Raw genomic sequence first — 20,281 nt, 5'->3', positions numbered from 1 at the left:
GCATCAGGCAACTACTCTGCAGAGTATGTAGGTGTGGGGAGCTGGCTTTAAAAGTGCAGAATCTGTCATGAATTCTTCATTGTCCCTTTTTTTTTTTTTTAACCAGGGCCATCTATAACCCATATCTGTGGCGGCCATGATAAACGGTGTTTGTGTGCTCTGAGGGGCATAGTTGTGTATCAGGATCTGCTGTATGTACAGGGTTCAGATATTATTAAAAGCAACAGCTGTACAATATAGTGCAATCCAATATAACAGCACTGCAGACTGCAGCCTTAACATGGAGTGGAATCAATCTCTCTGATTCAGCCTCAATAAAAACTGAACATTACACATAAATACTACATTCACAAATCTTTTATTCTATTACATTGTACAGGTGTAGCTCTTATTGTGTCCAATCCCTTCATGTATGTGAGGTACGTGAAAGGAATCGGGCATTCCTTCCTACTCATGGGGGCGAAGTCAGACTGAAATGTCTCAACAACTATTGGATGGATTGCCATTTGGACACACATTCACGTTCCCCAAAGGATGAAGCCTACTGACTTTGGTGGTTCCCTGACTTTATCTCAAGCGCCACCATAAGGTTGGTTTTTAATGAAATATCTTGACAACTATCGACTGGATTGCTATGGAATTTGGCTCAGATAGTATTCATTTTCCTAGCAGGATGAATTGTAAAAACTTGGCTTCTCATATAGTATCATCAGGTAAAAAAAAATCTGCCCAATACTTTGGTTTATGATCAAATACACTCCCCATCAGTCTCAGTTATACTTTTGTATTTAATGCTAATTAGCTAAACATGCTAAACTAAGTTGGTGAACATGGTAAACATTATACCTGCTTTACATCAGCATGTCGCTGCATGGCTGTAAACTCTTCTTGTGAAGTCTTCTAAACTCATGTCTGCCTGTTTCTGGCTGTCAACGCACAACTTCTCATAAACAGTATCATCGAAAGGCAAAACGTGGAACATGCATGGTAACATTTATTCCAAACATGCAAAATGTACACCACAGAGATGAAAAGTGGCACATACAGTATATTGGTAAAGAAACACAGGAATATATAGGAATGAAGTGATGTGTTGAACTGTTTTACTGACAGAGTAGAGCTTATAGGCTAGACATCTGGCTCTTAAACACCAGTTTCAGAGATGGAACATTTGTGTGTTAGAGAATAACACTAAAGCAGTAGCCTACACTCTGTGTGATGTACAGAAATTACACATACGCCATTTTGGCAACAATGTAATGTAACATTTTTTTCATTAGTTTGGTAGTAAACATGGGGACTCTTTGGATTTTGCTGCTTCAGATGTTTGGATAAAGATTTTTATGTACAACAATGGAATGGAATCGATAAAAACCCATTTTGCACAAAACATTGTGCTATATAGTGTTAATACTTGATATGATTGCAGGTGTTCAGCCTTATATTGATGGTGTTCAGATTAGGACTTTAGAAGAATCACGTTAGCTGCATAGTCTGATAAATGTCATCCCTCATCAGTTGTAATTAGCTGGTGTTTCTCCTGTTTCACTTGTATGAGCCCTTAAATAAACAATCACTGGAACTCAACAAATGGCATCACCTTTTATCCCTTGAATGGGACTTTGTCCAAATTATTCCTGATTTAAATTGCACAAGATAAAACAATGAAGCATTAATGCCCAAAGAAAAGCTGTGGATTTAAATAATGCTACATGGTCTAACAGTGATGTTACCTGTGCTTGTAGCATAAGCCTGTAATGTGTCAATACAACAGTCCTGCGTAGTCACAGGGGATTTAATACAGTGACTTCTCTCTGATAAAGTGACAAATACAGACAATCTGTCGTGCTTGGATTTTAAATAAAGATTATTTAAATGCTATTTGCTGTTACTCAGTCAAACTCAAACTCAGGCCTGTTCATTTACAAAAAATAAATGTGTGTAAGCCTGTTTGGCCCATAGCATGCGTACATATTGCATATATATATCCCATATAAATACATTTCATACCAATTCAAGGAGCGGAAAAAAACATTCAGTGAAACAATGGCATTTAACAGTCAATGTATAACAATGTAAGAATGGTAAGGGAAAAATGGGGAGCTATGGTGTAGAAAGGTAGTACAATGTAATATGTAAAATGGAGTTTAAGGACAGCAGCCACTTAGTCAGATTTTGTGGTAAAGAATTAGAGGATGTGAAAGGAAGGAATTAAAAGATGGCGGGAGATTTGGCATGCGTTTCAGTCTCTGCCAGAGCAAGGCAATGTTCAAGAGATTTTGGAGAAATGGGGGGATCACAGTCCTTACACATTCTACAGTGGCTAGACTCATAATGTACACAAATCACTCTTCCATGTGCAAACCTGATAGCCTCTCTGGCTCCTTAATAAGAAAAGAGACAACTAATAACAGTCAAAACGAAGGCAGAAGTTTGGTTATCTACATTCAGGCATGCAGTTGGTCTCAAATTTTGTTTAGTTCAAAAAATAATAATAAATAACAAAAATTAAAAATGTGTTCCCTGCCCCTTTTCACAAACCCTTGGATTTCCACTGATAATCCCAAGTGTTGACAAAACAGCCATTGTGACATTCTTAACAAACCCAGCACCACTTGGCATACAAACATTTTATAAAATGTACATCTATATATATATATATATTCATATATCCATATATCCATATTTCAAATATATTTGTAGCTGTATATGGTTTGAATGCAAGAGGTTCAGTAAGGAATATATGAGGATTATATGCAGCTGTCCAAAGTTTGAAGTCCAAACCCAGAGTTTTTCAAAGGAGCTCCGTCCCAGACATAGAAAATGTCTATTGTTCACTCTCTCCTCATACATAGATCATCCTCTTCATTTTAAGGAGTCCATTATTCCAAACAGAAACATTAATGAGTCCTCCTGACCACATACAAAGCTGCATTTTCATTTTCCTCTGTTTTAACCTGAACAATTCTACATCAGGTTTTTCGTTATTTTTGTCAAGCAAATGTTACTGGATTCTAATGCATGCATCTCTGAATGATTTTTTCATTTGTTTACTTGCTGCAGTACCTACTGTCATGAGTTGCCTATCTTTTGTATTCTGAAGGTGGTCATGATGTAATTACCATATGACATAAAGTTAGGAATTGTATTTCTTTTTATTTTTTGGAATGGGCTTTTGTTTTTTTCCTTGTTGCATCCATGGTTTTGCTTCCACGCTTCATTTTTCTACCCTCAGGTTCTCCATGTCATTTGCTTACTGTAAAAGAAAGAAGAGGAGAAATGTGGCATCATCAGAGAAAATCAGGTCAGACACAAAAACAGCTTCAGCCCACCATCATATTCATTATTTTGACTGGTGTAGCTCAAGTGTCGAAGGCTTTGAGCAGTAGGGTAGCCTCCCTTGCTGCACAGTCAGCCCTCTACACTCGCTGCAGTGCCAAATCAATCTGCACACACACACAAACACACACACAAGGCTTGGAAATGTGCTGAGTTTGGACGTAGAAAAACATACATCTCATGCGTGTGTGGTTGTGGTAGTGTCATATATCACCCTGTAATTGTAATGCAGTAGGTATTCTTTGTTGTTGAGCACTTGTTGTTAAAGCCCTGTGTGTGTCTTCTGTCAGTGGACACATGCACACAAACCAGACAGCATTTTCAAAGTTTGCTCTATGCTCTTCGGTTTCTCCCTTTGCACATTCATAAGCTTTACTATAAACATAAAATGTATTTTATGCACATTACTCTGGACATAATTAATGCTTCAATGAATACTGTAAGTAAACATGAGTCATTATCACAAACATTAAAACTAGCTGTGTCGTGTTGACATATATGGCAGGCACTTCTCAACAACTGAGTAGGTTTTGCCCTGTCATTTATTTTTAAGTTTACATCATTGTATTTTGAAATGTATCCTTCTTGTCTTTGTTTCTGTACCCGAAACGGAGACGTAGACTACGATGATGACAACGCCCAGGACGATGGAGACGATACTGAGCAGACGAGCCAGTCGACCCAGCCTCCTGGCCCCATCAGTATCCCCCACCTGGAGACTGTTTCTGGACTGGAGACACACAGAAGCACAGGGTGTTACCAAGAGAAACATTTGAATGACATAGATATGTAAGATGTTACATAATAATTGTAAATCAAACCATACCTACATAAGAGTAATATGTTTTTGTTGCAATGGGCCATCAAAACTTAGAAGACCCGAAGTAAATGCCCTACCAGGAATATAGGGTAATAACACTCAATGCGAATGGGTTACATAATCCAGAAAAAAAAGTAAAGTTACTGCTAAAACAAAACAGGAAGGATTTTTTTGGCACATCTCTCAGACAACTCAGAGCATGAAAATAAAAAAAACAAAACAAAGGGGGAGGAGGGGGGTTATGAATACAGTTTATTCCTCTCACAAATTGGGGTGTAAGAGAGGAGTGGCCATATTACTCACTAACAAGGTACAACCAGTCAAATTAAATATAAGGAAGGGTGCTATATTCTAGTTGAAGGGATGATAGATCACAAAGAAGTTACTTTATTTAATTTATATATTCCACCAGGTCATTATGGATCATTTATCAACAAAAATTCTATTTATTCATCCTTGAATCATCAGGAACCTTAATCTTTGGGGGAAACTGGAACGGAATACACCCAAACTTGACTCTACTATCTTGATTAAGAGGAAAAACCAAAGTTCATTGGTCATGAGGAAACTGTTGAAGGAATCTGCCAAGATAGATGTATGAAGGAACCTTCACTCCACAGAAAAGCAATTTACTTATTACTCCCCTTGCCATGCAGAATACTCCAATTAGATTACTTTTTCATGTCTTTTGCAGATTGGCACAGGATTAGTGAATGCAAAATAGGTGTCAGAGATGTCTAAGACCACTCAGGAATGTATCTTACATTGCACCTGGATAATAAAAAGAAGGATACATTGTGGAGACTTAACACCAGTATACTGAATGAATGAAAACTGAATGAAAAAACAAGGTTTACTAGACAAAAATATTATGAAACTAGTCCTTAAGCTATGAAACTTCTATCATGGAGACTACACAAACAACAGAGTGAGAGGACTATTTATAAAGTAAGAAATCCCAGCCTGAATTAACACCAATACTCCTGAGGTGCTTTAACCACACCCTTAAAGAAGAACAAACACCCCAATCATGAAGCAAGGCAATAATATCAATAATCCCTAAAGAGGGCAAGGATAAGTGGGAGTGCAGTTCATATGTGCCTATATTCATTTTAAATACAGACTACAAACTATTTGCATCAATAATAGCCAAAAGGATTGAGCATATTGTCTCTGAACTAATAGACCCAGATCAAACAGCGTTTGTCCAACAGAGACAAACACAGGATAATATTAGGTGAACACTGCACGCGATTGATTATTTGATTAAAAAAAAAGGGCAGTGCCATCAGTCTCGATGCACAAAAGGCATTTTATTTGATGGGTGTGGCTATCTCCACCAGCTATTAAAGCGATTTGGATTTAATAAGAGTATCAGTGAAATGTTTTAGATTACGCATCCCCCATAGCTAGAATAAGAATCACCTCTCCCAACCCATCAAGTTAGAAAGAGACTCTACCTCGATTAAATATCTCACGGTTTGGATCCCAAAAAACAATTCCAAAATTTACTAAAGTAACTATGGTCCTATTACTAAGACAATTAAAGCCGACGTTGACAGATGGTCCCTATTACCGCTAAGACATGTCAAACCGAATTGAAACGATAAAAATTAATGTACTGCCACGCAGTTTCACAGAGTTGGTGGTTCGATCCCTGGCTCCTCCTGTCCTAATGTCTTTGTAGGGCAAGACACTGAACCCGAAGTTGCTCCCAATGGGCAGACCATGCATGGTCGCCATCGGTATGTGAGTGTGAATTGTAAAGCGCAGTCAATTTACAGTAATGAACATTGTTTTGGAATCAAAATTGACTGTTCTTTCGTCACATTATACCTGAGCAAAACCCCAGACAAACTCATAGCTCAGGATGAATATATGCTTAAAATCCTCCTCGTTAAAGGTCCGGTATGTTCAATTTAGTGGCATCTAGTGGTCAAATTTGAATACTGCTCGCATCACCCTCCCTTTCCAAGGGTGTAGGAGAAACTACGGTGGCTGCGAAACTCACGAAAAACTAGAGCCAGTGTTTGGTTTGTCCGTTCTGGGCTACTGTAGAAACATGGCAGTGCAACATGGCGACCTCTGCGGATGGAGAGCCGCTTCCTCTGTAGATAAAAATGGCTCATTCTAAGGTAATGAAAACACAACAATTCTTATTTTCAAGTGATTATACACTAATTAAAACATACTAGTAAATATTATATTCCATCTCTGCCAATAGCTCCTCCTACATGTTACACAGTGGACCTTTAAGACTACGATATAATCAATATGTAAAATACTGGAAAAAATGGACTACTTATACGTGCAGTATAATGTAGCCCATTACATACGTCACTGAAAGACTCTTTTCCTGTACAAGTATAATGTTACCACACACACACACAGTACAGGAGCTTCTCTGAGAGTTACACTTTAAAATATTCATCAGGTGGTTTTCCGTTAATTGACAGCCAAGTTATTTTAAAGGGGACATTACACAGATATAGTACAGTAATGCTGACTAGTCTACTGGGTGCTGTAGAGTCCGGTACGGTAAAATGCCAACAATAATTTATTCCCAGCTGTGAATGGTGAAATTGTCTATTTCAGATTGGCAGTTTGGGATTGATGGAACGATGTGACTTGTAGAGCCAATTGGACTCCAAGGATGGAATAGGTGAGTGCAGCAGTGTGAAAGGGTTGTAGATCAATTTAATGCTGTATGTATATTGCTTTATGTATGCTGCAGATGTGGAGACAGGATGATTTATGTGTATGTGTGTGAGGCATGACGGATGGATCCTCAGTCATTGTGCATTGCTTTCACCTGTGAGAGTCCCAAAACAACAAATCTCACACGGTTGATGTCACTATCTTCTCATCAACCTTGGTTTGCATTTAATTTTAATTTGTGATACTGTTAAACACATACTACTGTACATGGCACATACACAAGTGTACTAAAACCAGTGCAAGAGAAACACACACACACAAACGGTTTGGTTCTTGACATCTTGTCAGTGATTTTGTCATAAAACTAGGTTAAATTTATGAAATGTCAACTTTCTTTTACAATTTGTCTTTTAAATATGTTAAGTCTACTTGATATATATATATAACTTAAGGTATTTGTAAGTTTGTTTATTAAATAGTGTATGAAAGAGTGTACTTGAACATGGGCACTGTAGTTTTTTTAAGTCGAACCCATCCACCTTCCATAAATACTCACTATCTCACCAAATGTGTATTAATCCATGCCTGAAAATAGTCCCCAGCTATTTACTCCTGTTTGACTACAGTGCCCATCTGTTTCAGGAAATGACTGAGCCTTTTTTAAAAATTAAAATATATATTGATTGAAATACCCGTTTTTAAAAATGTGCCACAGACAGGGTAGGAAAGTCAGAAAGTCAGAAAGACTGACTAGAAAATAGTTGGTTTTGGTCATTTAATGTGATTTGTTGACAATGAGAAACATATAGAAACCCCCCTGCCTTTTTCCTTTACGTAGACTGACTAGGTGAATCAGGTCAAGAGAAGTATCATCTCTGTTTGATTTCACCCGTTAAAACAAAAACTCTAGGCAAATGATATGTAACGTAACAGACAGGAATAAACAGTTAACAGTTGGTTAACTGAGTGCAGTGCTAAAAATCCCATAATAATATAATAATAACATGTCCCACTATAACACAAATGTGGTATGACAGCTAATGACTGAACAGAGTTGTGTTTTCTTTCCGCACTAATCAAGAATTACAGGTAGTACTGAGGTAAAGAACAACAACATTGTACAGTGGAGAGTTGGAAAAACATTGCCTGGTCTGATGAATTCCTGCTGTCTCACTCTGGTTGTGTAACTCAGTGCATCCATCACGCAGTGTGAAAACATCGCAGTTTGGTGGTAGTGTGATGGTGTTGATTACATTTGCATGGCACTCACTGAGCCCCTTTCATAACGGACATTTGAACGTTACAGGATGTCTGACCATCCCTTTATGCCAGCAGTGAAAGCATCTGTCAGGGATTTCGTTTAAGAATAAAATAATACGCCATGCCAGAAGGTAAAAAACGTCTAGGAATGCTTTCATGAACAAAACAGTGAAATCAGGTTATGCAGTGGCCTGTCCACTCACTTTCAATCCAGAGATACTTGGGCTATGTACACAATACCAGGTGGTGTGAGTCAGCCTGGGTTAGCATCCCTGTGGAGTGGTTTTAACTACTTTTTTAGGTCCATGCCCTGGTAAACTGAGACTGTTCAGAGGTCACACTCAGGGGGGGAAAAACACTATTAGAAAAGTGTCACTCATATTCTGTGTTACACTGAGTGCTACAGAAAAGAGCAAAGAAAGAAGGTAAAGAGATCACATATAACAAAGCTCATGTTCTACATTCAAAATTCAAACCTTCCATGCAGTGCTGCCATGTGCTTGCTCTTGTCATGGCACCATCCTTTTATATTTTGAGCCCGATGAAAACTTTAGGAGCTGTCCGTGGTTCTGAACGAGTCTTTTTAAACCAAAGTCTGTGTGCCGTAAAGGAGGAAAAGGACCTCTCACTCTCCTCATCTATATTAAATCACACAGCTATATTTTTGTAGGGTGCTTTTTACATAAAGACAAAAAGCACATAAAGTGTGGTGTTAAACGGAATAATCACTATGCCCATCCTGAATTTAAAACATATATATATATATATATATATATATATATATATATATATATATATATTTTTTTTTTTTTTTTTTTTTTTTTAAGGCCAACTGAACAGTGCAAAGACATTGTTGTCTAATGATTTACCTCTTATATTTACCCTCAATGTCTCTTTAATTGAATAATTATGGGAAAAATCATACCAAAGACAAAGAGAGAGGGAGAGGTGTAATTAGAAAGCACATTACTTGGAGAGAAGATGAGGTGAAATGTTATTTCAGTGGAAAAACATGCCTGAAATTATGAGCCCCACTATAACATAAGACTACAGAGAAAGAGAGACAAGGAAAAATCCTCCCTGATCTCCTACTAGTGACTTCATTCTCTCAGTCCCATGAGCCTCTCTGTCTCCAGGCTGTCTCCGGAATAGATCCCACAGTGCACTTGGTGCAGGTGGGTGGGGACAGTGCAACCCTGGGGTGTTCCACTGATATTGCAATCTGTTTTTTCTGTTTTCACAAACAGAAAAAACAGAACATTTAAAATTATGTGTAGACTTCCTGTTTTCCACTGGGTTTTACAGATTGTAAAACAGATGTAGCCTGATTAAAAATAAAAAAATAAAAAAATCTTATGAGAATATTGAGAATATTAATACTCTGGATATGTATTTAAGAAGCATACCCAACATATGATTGTCACTGCTTGTTGAAGAGTGAGATTTCCCTTGAATGTCAGATGAAAGAGGGTTTGTCGTTTCATGGCAAGTAGTCTTATTTAGCCTGTATTGAGCCGGACTCACATGACAGAGAAAAGCAACATCAGCATCTTAAATGAAAACACTGCCTAGTTAGCCTGCTTGGAAAGAAAACATCAATGAAACAAAGTTACAAACAAATTATAAACTTTTCCATCCATCATAGAAAAGAAAAGAAAGAAATAAGGGAAGGCTTCTATGTCAGCATCCGTTTAATAAACCCAGCCTTTTTTGATGTTAGCCTCAGGGGCTGCAAGACATTTAGTGTGTGTGCATGGGTGTGTGTGTTTGTGTGTGTGTTTGGTTAGAGGGAGGCACCCTACCCTTGGCTGATGAATGTCTATATTGATTCACAGCTAGAGTAAGCCTGGTCATGTTTTTTTTCTGAATGGGAAATTCTACCCTTAAAGTGTCTTGTCCCGTGTTCATTGTGCTGCATGTGTACACACCAGCCACACACACACACACACACTCTCTCTCTCTCTCTCTCTCTCTCTCTCTCTCTCTCTCTCTCACTCTTTGTAGTTCATGTGTTCAGCAGAGGAAAGTGGAGGCTAGTAAGTCACTAAGTGCTCCCTTTCTCTCTTGTCATTAATAATGGAGAGCCAGCAGCAGCCTGGTAGAGAGGGACAGTGTACAACCAGGAGCTGGTGTGTAGTTATGTCTGCGAAACTGGCCAATTTGATCAAATTAAAATTGTTTATTTGCATTTACACCCATTATTTCCTGCAAATTGTCAATTTTTTTGTTAATTTTTCTCCATACTTTTCATTATATGCATCCCTCTTAAAAGTGTATTCCCCATTTTGTTACGAATTTTACTTTTTAACTTAGAAGCCTTATTTTAAAAAAGTATCAAGTTCAAAATTCAAGTTTGAGGATAATTTATAATTTAGTAATTGTAGTCATATTCAAGCCCTAAAAGAGAGAGAACAAGGCTGTCGGTCGGTCTCTCCGTCTGTTGGGTGTAAGGAGCATCATGGCCTCTAGGGGACGCTAACAGGGCTTTTAGACTCAGTCTGTTACACTTGAATCTCCATTAAAATTGCAAACCACTCAATGTGGTCAGATGATCAAATCTGTCAGACCCATGATGGCAAAGCTCTCATTCTTGGAGCTATAAAATGCATTCTAGCTGCTGCTGCAGTTCATGCATTTTAATTGTATTTATATCTTGGTTAGCTTGTGAACTGGAAACACAGTTCAAATGAGCTAAGCGTTAGCACCACAAAAACACAAGGCCATAATAGTGTATGCCTTATTCCATTTTGCACATCAGTAATGAGTGAACCACTTTCAGACCGGTTTATTTAATCCAAGTTTCACAATTGACTTCAAAGCACAGTGCATCATTATCAGGATTAACAGAGCATGCTGCTATTAGTAATGTGTTTGTCAAAACAAAATTAGATTATCATTATACAGTAAATCTACAAAGTGCTGGATGTCCTGTCCAGAATGGGGCAAACACATCTGTAACTAAATAGGTATCAGATTGATACGGGAAAGGAAGCGGAAATTAAACAGTCAGGAGAAGGTTTGCCCGCATCCATCAGAGGATTTAAGATGATCGGGAAATGAGAGTCCAGTTACAACATTAAATGCATGTATAGTTTCTTACTACCTCAATGTGTAACTATGACGTTAGAATTCTGTGTGATTCAGTGGTGAAATTTTAACAAGACTAAGAGTCTACAGCCACGCTAGCAGCTCTGTGAGGCTGCACTTAGGCACAGCTGTGCTTTGAGCTAAAAGCTAACGTCAGCTAACATGCTCACACTGACAATGCTGATGCTTAGTAGGTATAATGTTTACCGTGTTCACCATCTTAGTTTAGCATGTTAGCATGCAAACATTTGCTAATTAGCACTAAACATAAAGTACAGCTGAGTTTTTGCATGTATTTGGTCATAAACTAAAATATTGCACTATCTTGCTTTTGGTGACTCATTATTGCCAATCAACTTTGGATATAAAAATGTTCTTTGGACATCAAAATCCCTCCAAAAATGTAGTGTTACCTATTTCTGTTGCATTCATCCATAAAAATATGTAGAACATGTAGCAATACATACATATTCTGTGCTATTACATTTTCATTCAGTGTTATTATCAAAGCCCCTGCTAGGATTTGAAGATTTCTGACATTGGATGCCACCCCTCCTGTGCGTCATAAAGCTGGGTGCTACTCTAATGCCATCACATGTATCCACAACATGACAGTGTTAGCTTTCCCTATATTCTATCTTATACACTGTGGAATGATAATATCATCACTTGCACAGGTTTAACATTACAAATAATAAATAAATCAGTTTTCTATTATAATACGAGCAGTCTCTGATTTTCTCACTAATAGGCTTCGTATAATTGGCAACAACAGTATGAAGTGCTCTCTCACTATGGCTGCAGTATTAGATTGCTAATAAGAAGTAATTTACCTACGCACACACACATATACACACACGCATACACAGTCATCCGTGCAGTGCAGCACTGCGAGTCCATATTTCACAGGCAAACCTGCCGAGCGTGCAATAACGCTCCTGAGGTTTGGGCCTTCCCATTACTGGGATAGGCTGGTCTGGGCAGTAAAAACCCCTGCCTCTCCACTCCCCATAATTGACTGCACATCTTCCAGGTTTGCCAGCCACAAGCCTTCCCCACCAGAGCATCTGTCAGAGATCTGTGGCGGCAGCCAACTGGAAGTTGGCTTTTACGTGGTCCTTCTGTCTGGAAATGGTGGTGGATGATGATGGATGTAACTTTTGGTGGTCCTCTTGTTATCAGTGCACCATCTGCCAGTATAGAAAGATGCTGACTCTTTTACAAGGCTAAATGAGGCCTCAACAGATTGTACTTACTTATAGTTCATTCTGATTGCTTATAGGATTAAAACACAGAAACCTGTCTCATTGCTTGATGTTTCGTGTCTGTCACCGCCACAATAAAAGGATCATGTGACAGTATGAAGTGTTCAGGTCATTTTGAAGCTAGATGTGGGCAACTAAAATTATTTGGTTGAGGTTAAAGCTGCATAAACTGATTGATTTTGCCACTTGGGAATGTTGGAACAATTTGAAAACACAACACTGACCTATTGGCACCTTATTTAGTTGTTAAAACACATCAGTCAGACATGGAGCAATAACATCATTCATTTGGAGTTATGTTTGTGTCCTGACTAATGTAAATTCCAAAATTACTCTACTTTTAGCTCTGTTTTGGTCTCCACCAACTCCTAAGGGAAATATCTGGTTCTTCAGCTGCTAAATGCTCCAGTGTGTTCTCTGGCTAGTCCATAACTCGGTCTGTCTGCTGTTTGGTGCTGGGTAGGTTAATGTACAGTGGATGTATCAGAGCTTTTTTGCTCAAATTATCTGCTGCTGCTGAAAGCAGGGTTGATGAGAGTGGTGATGCGGGCCAAGAAAACCAAAATAATGATCCAAAATAGACTAAAAGCCACTATAGAACTGTAGGGGATCTGAGATCAGAGTCGGGTGATAATTCTCTGTGTTCGTCACTACAAGTGACCATTTTCATATTACAGTCTTTTGATCTGTTTACATACTATGCTTAGTTTTAAATTGATTATGATGATGCATAATGTATTAAATAGTACATAATAGTACATAAATATCAAGTAGTAGAAAACCTCTTGGCATGAATTGAGACCTGAACCCAGGTCAATGGATGTTGAAGACAGCTTTACACACTCACCAACAATGCAACCACAACAAACTCACTATTTACTACTGTGGCATTTCATCTCAAACTACTTCCTGGAGTCTGGGCTGTTTCCTCTGACCTCCATTCATTAATATTATTTTAACAGCAGTTGAGCAGTTTCTTTTTTTCTATTATTCTTTGCGGAAGTGTCAATTTCACATGGGCGAGGAGAATATTACCACTTAGTAGTCAGCTCGCACTCTAGGGCTTTATCGTATGGTATCAACCACATTACTTTTGATTCATTTGTTCACAGCGAGTGTTGTAAACCTCTGTTTTCCTGCTCTGGCTCACTTGCACTTATCTGACATCACTGTGGTATCTGATTCGATTCTCTTCTAATCCAGTGATAGGAACTACTTTATAGCCATTTGCTGTCTCTCTCACACCCATCTGCCCTTGTGGCGAATGATTGTTTGATCTTCTTTGTGAGGCCCGTATCCCCTTTCCATACACCCAGGAAAGAGAGAGGATGTTGAACGCTGTCACAGAGTTGGCTAACTGCTGCAATCTGCCCTCTGCAGAGAAACGAAATTGACTTCTCTCGCCTTCTATTGAGTTATTAGCCAGCTCCAGTTTCTCCCTCCTTCACTTTTCTTTCTTCTGCCCTCTGTCAAAGCCTCTCTCTAGCTCTCTCTCTCTCTCACACACACACACACACACACACACACACACACACACACACACACACTCGCTCCGTGCCATTAGAAAGCGGCTGACTTGTGAATGTCAGTGGGTTCATGATGATGGCTCGGGGTACTACAGGCTGTCTCGTGGATACTTCCTGATATTCCCTTTGGTGTGTAGTGCCCACAGGAGTGATATCACAGAACTAATGGGTTTACTGCATTGCCTTTGCCTTGTTTCTCTGTAGATCTAAGTGTTGGCTGCTTTACAGTGTCAGAAGTAAAGTGTGCTGAAAAACACAAATGACTGTGCCAATAGCAACTAAGCTGCTATCAGCCAACATGAGTTAAAATCCTGACACAACAGTCTAGCTACTGATACCACTGAAATGACTCCTGGTAGAATACTGCCAGATACTTAATGCAAGGGTCATTCAAAAGCCGTATTTATCTGTACTGCTCAGTTACAGTAGAATCCCTTCTCTGCTGTTGTTTCCTGGCTCAAACACATGGAGGTTTGCACATTACAAGACACTTTGCTTGGTTTTGTTTCGATTGTTACTGTTCTTAATGATCCACTGATTTTTTTTTTTTGCCAAATGCAAAAAGTGATTTTTCACCTGCATGTGCAGCTCACACAACCTTTATTGTGTTTGCAGTTATTTGTGCTAAAAAATGTAGGAGAGAATGATTTGGGGAGTGGAGGTACATTATAAAGCCCAAATGATACTTTGCAGTTTCCAACTCCTCTGCTAGATTTGTTTGTCAGTTTTCTTTGGCTTTTGATGCTCTCCAATAATAAAAAAAAGATTAACTAGATATCTCACAATGACAAGATTCAAGATTTGAGAAACTCCCTACAGATGTAACACACACTCTCTGAGCCACTCACACTTATCTGGCTGCATTGACAGTGGCAAACCCTGAACTGGTTCTAATATTTTGTCTCAGACCCCCAACAGACAGATAAACCAAGCCTGAAGTTCTGTGTTTTCGGCTTAAATGTTTTAGTGAAACTCAATTCATTTCTGTGAATAAATCAATTATGAATATGTAGAATTTTGAAAGGAAAGTCTTGCTTATCGACTGTAATTTGCCAATTTTTGAATACCAACATTTGTTCCAAAGACAAAAAGGAGGGGGTGCTCCAAGTACGTAAACAAACGTAATTCCTATTTTTAAGTGATACCGTATACTTGGCGCTTCATTTAACAGATTTTTCAATAAATTGAACCCAGTGAAAAACTGTCTAAACTGCTGTTTCTAAATTTCGACACACTTACATGCTGTCCGTTATAGGTCTGACCTCGAATAAAGCATAATCCCACTGAAGGAGTCTGTAGTTCAAGTACACACACAAATAAATGCAGGGCTTTTGAATGACCCAGCAGGGGATTTGACTCTGATGTACAGTTTCAATAGCTGCCTGGATTTGTGTCACTAGTGGTGTCAGTCAGCTAAAGACCTTTTTACTGACGATTAAGGAAATTACAAGCTAAAAGGTGCAGGATTACTGACCTGCCAACCGTGGAGTAAGTCCTGCTGTGTCACGTTATGTGAATGTATGTCTGTGTAACAATCCCTGAGATTTTTTTTAGAATGCATACTGCATGTGTGTGCAGCAACCTAACACACACAGTACAGTATGGTATAGTACACAACAACAAACAACTTATTGATCACCGGTCCTGAAGTTATCCCATCAAACCTTGACAGGTTTTTATTTCACATACTGACTTTGTGAATTTCCACATTCAACTTTCCACAACTGAGTCTACCTTTGATTGAGCAGGGACACACTGACATAGTAAAGTACAGTGCTAATTTGCTGGGGAAATTAAATCGTGCCAGTTACCACATGCCTTCTGCAGCTTTTGTAGGAGCTTCGTCTAACAGGATGTTTTATTGTCTCAACTTGCACAAGTGTAATTTGAAGACAAAATGTGGAGCTTTTAAGCTGAGTGTACAGGCTGGAATGTCACTTTTTATTCCCGTTTCCAGCTTCGCTGCAATATCACTGGTATACTGCATAAGTTATACATTTTCATTAATAGTACATGTGTGCCAAAGTGAAACGAGGGTCACTGTCATCATAAATGCTGCACAGTATCTGGAGTTTAAAAAAACAAAAATCATTAAAATATTCACCTGTGCCATAAAGTATTGTCAAACACAAAACTGACACATTTCTCTGCTTGTCAGGTTACATTTGACCTTCACACTGCGTTTGTATTTTTACACATCCAATTGAAAATCTCTTACAGCCTTCAATAACACCGCCACCATTTTTACTGCAGACCTCTCACCGCCGCAGAGGGTGACAACAAGAAAGTGTCCCAAAGTGTGTTGTAGACCGACTGAGGATTGTGTCTCCAGAAAACATTTATTGAATGGCGAGTACGAAACAGTAGCATCATCAGTATCAAGCATCCGCGGCTGCTCGGCGTGCCCTCAGTGTCTTAGCTGCATCTTGTATCAGCATTTCTTGCATCCTGAAACTTTCAGTGAGAGGATTAATCAAGTGTCAGCGCCTCGAAAACCAGAACAACCAGCAGCTGAGTGGCAGCAGCAGCAGACCTGAGATCATTTAAAGCCTCAGCACTGGGAAAGCTGATGATGCACTGAGCTCTAGGTGTGTGTGTGTGTGTGTGTGTGTGTGTGTGTTCTTATTCATGATGAGTTTATCAGGGACCACAGAGCAGCACTGCACTTGCTGCAGTTACAGAAGTGGACCCAACTATTTTCTTACAGTAAAATATGCAACATTTGGAGGAATTTTAGCTATTCAGATAAGACATTGCCTGGAACTGAACTGAAACAACTGCTCTGTGGAGGTCTGCTCAGCTGCATCTGAGGGCCTCTCTGGTTTTGGTGGGAACAGGTTTCGTAACCATTTGTTTCTGTTTCTGTTTAAATAAATGTAACTGTAAATGCTGGACAGTTGCAGTTACTCTGGTGCCTGTTTAAATTAATATTTAATTGTACACAGGATAGAAAGGCACATTTCTAAGAGACTCCAACCATTGAAGAAAAATTAATCAGTGACCATTTTGATAAGTGATTAATCATTGATCGTGATTTATTCAACAACAACACCAAATATTTGTCAGTTCTGGCCTCTCAAATTCATGGATTTGCTGCTTTTATTTATTTTGTATTACTGTAAATCAAATACCCTTTAACTGTTGGCCAGATCAATTAAATCATTTTAAGATGTCACCCTCTGTTAATTTGTGATAGGCAATTTGTCATTATTTTTTGATATTTCATTGAAAAACGATTTTCTATTAAAGAAAAAAGGTACATTGTCATATTTCTTACTGATATTTATCTATTCAGGAAGAATATTTCACTCCCAAGCAGTTTGATGACCATCCTCTCACAGACTAATGTTGAAAATCCACTTTCTCTAAAATATCTCAGAACTCAAGTTCTTCAAACATCAAAATAATATGTAGAAAAGTGGCACGCTGACGACTTAAGTAAATATTAACATAATAAAACCAAATATACAGCTGTTTTGGGAGGCATCTTGCCTTATTTGTCTCCTCAGTAATAGACTCTTGACACTTCTGAACCAGATTAGGTTAATATCAAACATATTTTCTGATTTTGACACTTAATGCTCATTCATGTTACATGAATATCCCTGTTTACTAAGTTACAGACTTGAATAAATTCAAAATACAGAACATTTTTGACTCTCCTTTGGATTTCTCCATCACACACTGACACACACTTACTCATCCACCCATCCATCTCTGCTGCTTCACTTTGTGCTCCAAGACAGACTTTAGGCTGTTGTAGATTTTGTGGTAGTTCTACAGGGGCAGTTTAATAAAGCGATACTCACCATGATGGAGTACACCAGTGCGACAATGCTGACGGGCCAAACGGGGCAGAAGCAGGACATGATGACTAGGATGAGGTAATCCTTGGGCTTCGGGGTCTCCTGGACGGTAGCATTCCCTGTGGAGGAGCGGCTCAGACTGGCCCTGGACGGGGAGAGGGGGGCGGCGGCGGCCAGCTGCCCGGCGGAGCCCGATCTCACAGCGACGCTGTGGCCGTTCTGGTCGGCCTCCAGGCCCTTGTCGCTGTCCATGTTGACCGTGAAGGAGGTGGACATCTTCATCCCATTTCCTCCAGGCTCGGTGGTCACCGCCAGGAGTTTCTCCGTCTCCTGGGAGTCCGCAGGCGGAGCGCCTCCTCCACCCTCTCCCAAGTTGGACTTCAGGAAGTCGGTGTCCGTGTTGATGGCCATGTTCAAGTCTCAGTTGTATCAAATTAGATCAGAAAATGAATATTTTTTAAAAACTGGTTTAAAATTGATTACAAGGCAGGAGACGCCGACATTCCATAATACAGCTGAATGCAAGTTTTTACAACTAATCTTTTTAGCTGGGATCAACTTGGGGTGGGTGGGTAAAATTAGATTATTTGAAAGGTGATGCGCAAAGCTCGGATAATAGATAAAATAAAATGATAAAATCAGTGAGGAGATGAAAGCAGCGTGATTCCTGCTGATATCATTCTTACTCTTCAATCACTTTCCTTTACCTTCCTTCACATCCGTCGTTTGACTCATTTCCCGAAAGGGGCTGAGATCAGAAAATCTCCCCTGCTACCTGATACATCCAAGGAGGAACAATTCAGTCAAGAGGGGCTCCTGTCGTCCGCCTTGATCCAGTCCCACCACTTTCCTTTAAGTCTGTCTGTTTATTGAAAAGTAGCCTAAACGCGTCTCTTTCCTTTTCATAAGACAGAAGGATGAAGGTGAAGCGTCTCTCTTAAATCAGACCCCACATGAGCCACTTTCTCCTGTCTTCACTGTCTGTCTCTACGCCGCAGCAGCACAGCGACTGTACTCAACTTGGGACCAGTGTCAAGGTACCCAGTTTAAAACAGCACACTTCCGGTGACGAAACACAAAATAAAAGCTTAAATTTGCCAACAAAGGGGCTTTTGAATATAGGTTACAGTAAATGACAACAATTAACCTATATAATATATCTTATTTATCATAGGCCTATATAATTTGTATTAAATTAAAATATAATTATTTTTGCCTATCTGAGTAGAACACACAGCAGGGTGTGTCTTTTTACCACATGCGGAATGCCTGGGTCTATTTTGGAAAACACACTTTTGTGCTAATTTTGAAAGCCACATATGTAAAATAACAAAAGATTCTGTGTTAAAAGGTATTGTCAAATACTATTAATTAGGATACTAGAAATGTTGCCTGTGTAGCCTGCACGGCTTCTGCACATATAGCTCAGATGGTGGAGGAAGGTTGGCTGTTAATTACACGGTGCTGGTTCAAAATCCAGCTCCCTCTGTCCACATGTCAAAATGTCCTTAAGCAAGACACTGAACCCCACATAACTCCCAATGTAGGCCTAAGCTATATGAATGGGACATTCAACAAAGGCTTTTGCCAAATGAATGCAATGTAGGCTGTGAAAAAGAGAGGAATCAGTTTTAACTCATATAGCCTAATCAGTTAATAATTAGTTCAACAGTAAAAGCAAAGCAAAACAAGCATACATGAAACACAAAATCATATACCTTTATTTATTACCTTCCTTCCAAAATCTGACATTTACAGGTTTTTATTTTGAATACACGATCGTCGTACTTCCGGTATGAAATTGGCTTTCTCTGGCGAACTTGAAGCATGTCATGTTGGAGCAGGGCAGTCTGGCGCTGAGCCCATCTCCTCCTCCTCCTCCTCCTCCTCCTCCTCCTCCAGCTCCATTTCTTCTCTCCTCAACATCAGCACCAGTGGTTTATGGAGGAAAGCCAGCAGCGGATTGTGCTGCTATGCAGAATTTACTGATGTTTTTGTCCTGGGCAAGGTTTTCAGTGGCTCAGCCCGACATCATAAATCAACTCTTTCCATTTTCTAAATAGCGCTGAGGATATTCAGGTGTGGAGATTAACAAAATGTTTGTCTGGATCTGAAAAGAGAGGAATTGCATATAGGCTAGTCTCTAATGAGTGCCGTATTAAACCACAGCTTTTAGTCTCCTTGTTTACTTGCCTCAGATCAGCCAAGACTCAGCAGTAAGAAAAAGTGGTTGTAAAGGGCTGGATGCTATAGCTTGAATGTTTAATCACGATCCTCCGTAGCTTTTCTTTTCTTTGATTTGCTCCTATTGATTTCCCTCATCATTAAACTGGTGCATTAGCGTCAGCCTCATTTCCCTGAGTGACTGCTACACTGCACTGTGACCTGTGGTAGTGACGAGGGGAGGGGGGTGGTGGGGACACTAGTGCAGATAGTGATGACTGGGGATTCCCTGAATGAAACTGAGCTCTCAGTGTGATGCCATACTATTGATTTAATATTTTATGTCAATGCACAAAC

The 20,281-nt window shown here is 39.3% G+C and overlaps 1 protein-coding gene across 2 annotated transcripts; it reads right to left on the bottom strand.

The window, feature by feature from the left end:
- Positions 1 to 976: 976 nt before the first annotated feature.
- On the bottom strand, positions 977 to 18,760 carry trarg1a (trafficking regulator of GLUT4 (SLC2A4) 1a). Of its 2 annotated transcripts, XM_044202435.1 has the most exons (4): positions 18,469 to 18,760; positions 17,765 to 18,180; positions 3,943 to 4,069; positions 977 to 3,256 (listed from the first exon to the last, which is right to left on the bottom strand). In XM_044202435.1, the coding sequence occupies exons 1-4, from the start codon at positions 18,494 to 18,496 to the stop codon at positions 3,246 to 3,248; spliced, it is 582 nt and encodes a 193-aa protein (XP_044058370.1). In that variant the 5' UTR covers positions 18,497 to 18,760; the 3' UTR covers positions 977 to 3,245. The 2 variants fall into 2 exon arrangements, with proteins under 2 accessions (XP_044058370.1, XP_044058371.1); XM_044202436.1 differs by having other exon boundaries at positions 17,765 to 18,759.
- Positions 18,761 to 20,281: the final 1,521 nt, after the last annotated feature.

This window comes from Siniperca chuatsi, linkage group LG7, assembly GCF_020085105.1.
Source record: "Siniperca chuatsi isolate FFG_IHB_CAS linkage group LG7, ASM2008510v1, whole genome shotgun sequence".
NCBI classification, from domain to species: domain Eukaryota; kingdom Metazoa; phylum Chordata; class Actinopteri; order Centrarchiformes; family Sinipercidae; genus Siniperca; species Siniperca chuatsi.
The sequence above is the reverse complement of the archived record's forward strand: the minus strand, read 5'-3'. Positions and strand labels throughout refer to the sequence as shown.

Coding starts and splice junctions, on each gene's coding strand:
- trarg1a (XM_044202435.1), bottom strand. CDS start 18,496: ATGAGTCAAACGACGGATGTGAAGGAAG. Junction 18,181..18,468: donor AACGACGGATGTGAAGGAAG/GTAAAGGAAAGT, acceptor GATACAACTGAG/ACTTGAACATGGCCATCAAC. Junction 4,070..17,764: donor CACTGGTGTACTCCATCATG/GTGAGTATCGCT, acceptor GTGTGTCTCCAG/TCCAGAAACAGTCTCCAGGT.